General features: G+C 41.1%; 1 protein-coding gene across 1 annotated transcript; it reads right to left on the bottom strand.

The window, feature by feature from the left end:
* Positions 1–2,356: 2,356 nt before the first annotated feature.
* On the bottom strand, positions 2,357–4,167 carry ier5 (immediate early response 5). Its single transcript, XM_010871412.5, has one exon. It carries the CDS (start codon positions 3,883–3,885, stop codon positions 2,971–2,973), a length of 915 nt encoding a protein of 304 aa, XP_010869714.3. The 5' UTR covers positions 3,886–4,167; the 3' UTR covers positions 2,357–2,970.
* Positions 4,168–6,000: the final 1,833 nt, after the last annotated feature.

Genomic DNA, 6,000 nt, shown 5'->3' with positions numbered 1-6,000 from the left:
CACTAAGCACACACACACTAAGCACTAGCAAACGATAAACACACTAGGCACACACACTAAGAACACACACACTAAGCACACACACTAAGCACAAGCAAACGATAAACACACACTAAGCACTAGCAAACGATAAACACACACTAAGCACTAGCAAACGATAAACACACTACATCAGCTTATTATCACTGTGAGTTTGTTTTTATCAAACCAACACTTCCCTTTTACTCTTTATATTTAGCCTTTAGATAACAATCTGTCTCTTACACACACACACACACACACACACAGTTCCTCAGCAGGAAATGGTTTCGCAACTCACTTCTCTTCTCTACATTTCTCTCCTGTCTTTTTCCAGGAATCTGGAATTCTGGAAGTGGGGCCAACTGGTTTCATAGCGTGATGGGATGGACAGCTGCTTGTGTTTAGCTTGAAAGGAGCCAGGCATGTGGTGACATGCATGCAACCTATCCTTGGTCTGCTTCAGGACTAGGAGAGAGGACGATGGCTGACTAATTGCATCACATGCCAATTAGTCATGCAGCATAAAACATGATCAGACAATAACATCTTTCCCACACCTGTAGATTTCTTTCATGCATACTTACTTTCTATGGTACTGTCACGAACACACACACACACACACTCACATCACAACTCGATATGTTCTGAAAAAGGTGATTTGTAATATTTACCTCAAATCATTTCCTATGCCCTCTTCAGCCTTAATATACAAAATCAATGAAATGGGTAAGACACAACAAACTACGCTTTTGCAAAATAACTTAAATTCCAGTGTTCTTTAATCCTTGCCCTGTAGACCCATTGCACAATGTGTGCAATCCGTCATTCTGTGGAGGCACTATCAAAACACCTGACTCAGCTGACCAAGGCCTTGATGATTAGTTGGGTCAGGTTTTGAGCGTTGCCACCCCAGGAACCAGGATTCAAGTACACTGCTCCCCTCCTCCATTTTGTCCCGTGTTTGGCTACACGCACGGTCACCTGACCTGTGAGAGCCCTTGTCCTGGGTCAGCAGTGACCCACATACCGTGAGTACGCCTAGCCAGGATCCGGCCAGCATTAGCCGCGCCTTCTGTCGCATCTCCGGGGAGTGTCGGCTATTAATACCCTGCAGCCTTGTCCGTGTGAAAGAATGTGGCCATGCAAGACACAGGAGGCTAAATCCCACTTAAGCCCACGCTGCATTGCCAGAGTAGCCTCACTGGACCGCTATGGTGCTGGAAACATGTCTGCCCGGTGCAGAGACGTTCAAGGAATTTGGTTATCCATCGTACCCACAACAAGACGGCACCGTGTTATTTCCTTTGGCATGTTTAAGTAGTATCCAATGACATGTTACAGGATATAAAGAAAAAAATTAACACACATCTCTAAAACTCATCGTGATACGTGTTTTAAAACAGTCCGTACATTTACGTCTAGGATACTGTAAGCGTGTCATGTGGTGTCTGCTGTGTTTGTGAAGATGACCTCTTGAAAGACGTAACTGACATTGAAGTTTAAATTAACCCAGCGGTGTGGTTTATATGGTTCCGTTGGTAAGAGAATGATCAAGATTATTCAACAGATGATCCCTGGCCACATTTTGTGAATTATTTTAGGTTAGAAGCACTAAGTCACTGGTACACAGGTAGTTATATTCTTATAACATATTGTGTGCTTTAAACAGCAGTTTATTTCTGATCTGCTGGCAAAAGTCTGATCTTATTGTTCTAACGACCAGTTAGGAAAATATCAAAGTTGGGATGCCTGTGTAAAAATCCATTGTGGAGCACTAAGCAGGATTAGCTTTAACATGGGAAAGGCTAGAGTAGAAACTTGAGACACATAGCTGACATGCCTGTAGGCCTAATGGAAATGGTTTACAGCGTGCTGTAAAAACTGGTTTGAGGCCTGACAAGTTCCCTAACAATCTGGTCTGGCAACAGACCAGAAACAACTCCTGAATACTTTTATCAACCACTATCTTTTTAATAAGAAATAAATGGTGTAGTATATATTGCCATTTAATTAGACCTGGAACATCAGTGGCATGGCATTCTGAACACCTGCCATGATGCTAATCAACTGTTAACATTTAAACAATAACTACCATTTCACTACCAATACCACCTGAATTGCTGTTTGAAAAGGGACACTGCTTATAAATAACTATGTTTATATATAAATAGAAGCTAGTGACTGTTATGACTGCCAAACCCATTTTACTTAAGTGACTGGCTACTGTACGAATGGTAGCATACCTCTCCCACTAGGCCACTCACTCTTAGGTGACACTTCACATTGCTGTGACACCACATTCACTACGACATTAAAAAATTAAAGCAAAAAACAGTGAATTGTTAGACAAAATGTTTTAATACGTGAGCATCACGCAATTATAATCCATGGCAGATGCCAAAATACATATTCATAATAAGACATGGGAACAGTATTTACAGGCACCATATTACAAATGTACAAGTCTTTTTAAAACAAAGACAATTGGAAACCGTGACCTGTCATATGTATGTCAACAGACGGCGTCAGCAGTGGTCACATTCAGTCCTGTAATTGTCATAGTAAACAAAAAACATAAGAATGGGCCTATCAACCAACATACGTTCACGTTTCATGGATACATTTCAACAACTGATATTTTGAACTTGATAACATGTAGACGCCTTGTATGGAGGCATGTTTCAGAGTGTTGACCATCATGAGAAACTGGTTATATTTGTATCACTCTTCGTCTAAGTTCTGAAGGCATTCTTGCTCAGTCTTCGAACAGGACATGTTCCGTGTACAGAAGTGCCAGGCAACAAAAGGCCTACTTTCATGTTCGGGGAATTCCAGTTTTACTACTTGAGTCCCTCACATTCCACCACGTGTTTGTCGGGTAGCCTAGAACTGAACTTGTGATATCTTAATTAAAAAACCCAAATTACAGATCAAAACTAGTTTTAAAGTTTAAAATGCTACTATTGCTGTACTCCAAGGGTTGAGGTTTTTAAGCATTTGATCACAACAGATTTGCCCTGAGTCACTGTCCTCTGTCTCGGAGTCAGATTCCGCTCCGTCTTTACTACTCAAGAGTCCAGAAAAACTGGATCCGAATATAGTTATTAAACTCGATACATTACTAGTGTCCATTTCTTCAGCGTCCCCGGTCTTCTCGCCGTTTGTAGACGGTAAAGAGGCGTTCAACACTTTAGTTTTTTTGGATGGTGAGTCTACGAGTTCACAGTCGTCTGCACTCCGTTTCCTGGTGATACATGCCTGGGGGGGTTTGGGTTCGTGCGAATGTTCCTCCGCTGATTTAATTTCGCCCGTCTGGCAGTCGATTTGTGTCTTTGTGGTTTCTTTTGTAACATTTGTTGAATGAATACTAATACAGTCAGGTGTGACAGTGGTAACATCAACACTGGATATCTTACACGTTTGATTAGCCTCCGGGCTCTCTTCCGGGGTTTTGAGGTCGCTGCATCCTGAATCCGACACTCCGTTATCGGCGTTTTCTTGCTTGCCACTAGTTTGCGCTTCTATATGCCGTTTCGTGGGGCAATCAACCACATCGCTGGGCTCCCTTTTATCTACAGCCACCTCGTTTTGTACTTCTGATTCAGGCCGGTTGTCCGTCGAACCGGGGACCGATTTGTCTTGTTCTGAGTCCATGTACTCCCCCTCACACCACGCTCTTGCTTGTTGGGCGCTTAAGCATATCCCGCCGTAATAGTCACTCAAATATACTTGCCGGGCACTCCGTAGAACGAGGGAGACTAGTAGATTTTTGTGTAGTTTGATCCCACCGCGTTGCACTCGGGAGTTATAAATTTTCCCCAGTGAAATACTCATAATCCGATGCGCCTCAACTTTATACTCCATCGCTGAAAAACTGAGTTTGATAATCAAAAGCACCCGGTCTTTAACGTGTCTTCGTGGAAACAAGTGGTAAAACTTGAAGGAAATCCCAAAATCCCCAGTGTTGTTGATGTTTGTTCAACAGTGACGTATGTAGTTGTTTATTTTAAAAACTGACGTTTGATAAATGCAAGCTGTGCTTCATCGTTCTCGTAAGCAGAAGCATGTCAGTACATTGATAAATAGCTGTCGCTGCTCAAGTTATCTACACCTATACCTTGAGACAGAGGAATGGGGCTGTTTCTATTTTTAACACAGCTTTATACCCTAACGTAATAGCTACGCCAGCCAATGAAAACATATGTCGTCTCTACAATCGTTACGAATTCAGCCCCGCCAAATTTCTAAGAACCAATGGGCGTGTGCTAAACAAATACATCACATTTTAAATACAAACGTGGGAGAGCGTTTTAAAGGGGAAAGCACACATTGTTAAACAGTCCGATGAGAATTGCTAATTAAAGAAACGTCTGTATAATAAAATACAACACCAATGACACGCGTATATTATTTTACTAGGCTACAAACGTGATTCCACATTAAGAATTGGATTAGTTTATATTTACATATATGTAGGATATTTTTATATTATCCTTATCGATTTTTGTAATCGTCCTTTAACTCTAAAAATACGTTTACATTTCTCCTCACGTTAATCTGACCAATATAGGAACAACAACAGTAATTTATACCGTGATTTAATAATGTGTGTGTATGGTACGATTTATTTTGATGGTCGACTTCCTGGGCTGATGTAATGCTTAGACGGTTTTCAGCCAGGTCACATGATGCTTTTGTGCGGTGTCTTGGCAAAGGCAAATGCTAGTGAATGGAACCGTTAGGAGGGGGAGGGGCGGTGGTGTTTTGTTTCAGGAGACTGTTGGGTATGTAGGGGGATGGGTTTGTTAAAATGCGCTCTAATCTAAATGGAATGGAAAATGTGTGCCGCTTGAGCCTATAGCGGAGCCTACATTTTTTTAGTGATTTATCAAGTAATTATCTGGACCATAGCCTAGTTCAGAATTTGCATTATGTTGAATAAACATGAGATCTACTTTAAAGGAGGATTTCTGCCATTTTGGTGTTTGGACATATCCAACTTACCTGAATTGTTGGTGATTATTTAGACTACAAGACTGTTTTTGGTCCATAAATGGTATATTTGCTCATAGGATTCAATAAAACTGGATAAAACCAGTGCTTGACTTAGGCCGGAATGGTCCGGAACGGCGTTCTGGTCCTTCTAATTTTAGGCAAACCATGTTCCGTTTCCTTTTTAGGCAAAGAAGCCATCAGGGATGACTGGGATAGCATAGTCTAATGGAACATGCCTTATTAACACATACATTTTGATGAATGTAGTCTAATGTGCGATTTGTCAGTTCCTGCATTTATTTTATCCCAAGTCAAGCACTGGATAAAACACATAGCCTATAATACCACTCAAAAAGTAAAGATTTGTTTTGTGAAAAGTAAAAATATGTCCCTTTCATTACAATCTCTTGTGATGTTAAAAAAAGACAGATGAGTGTGCATGCTGTGTTCTATGTGTACCTGGGCACACCAGACAGCTACACCACCTTATAGGCCAAACTTTTTAGTGTATCTACAAAGCAGTGGGGGGGCGGCGTAAAAAACAATCACAAACCAGATGGACTCACGTGTCTTGTCTCTACTCAGTGTTTGGACAGCACAGGCTGCAAACTCATGGCTAGTGTTGCTTTTGGTTGTATTGTAACAAGGAACTGAGAGTAAAACAGCATATAGAAGACTATTGAATGCTTATATAATATCCCCATCGCTTGCATTTAATATCCCAAGGGTTTACTAGGATTGATATTCCTGTTTCTGAACCCTCTGTTACTGGTCATAGATAATGACAGAGACACTATCATCTTTATATCTTTTCCATTCCAGGATCCACCAAATCCACATCAAAAGGTATTGAGGACCCCCATATAGGGAGTCCCAGGACATATGAAAATTGTACGATATGACATCCTCATCAAAGTGTATTGCTGTGATTTATTTTAATCATGGCAAATTAGTCTGGAGACAGAGATTCTGATCTCTTTTGGA

Source organism: Esox lucius, chromosome 8 (assembly GCF_011004845.1).
Source record: "Esox lucius isolate fEsoLuc1 chromosome 8, fEsoLuc1.pri, whole genome shotgun sequence".
NCBI lineage: Eukaryota > Metazoa > Chordata > Actinopteri > Esociformes > Esocidae > Esox > Esox lucius.
The sequence above is the reverse complement of the archived record's forward strand: the minus strand, read 5'-3'. Positions and strand labels throughout refer to the sequence as shown.

Excerpts from the sequence above, each read along its gene's own strand:
- ier5 (XM_010871412.5), bottom strand. The coding sequence starts at position 3,885 with ATGGAGTATAAAGTTGAGGCGCATCGGATTATGAGTATTTCACTGGGG.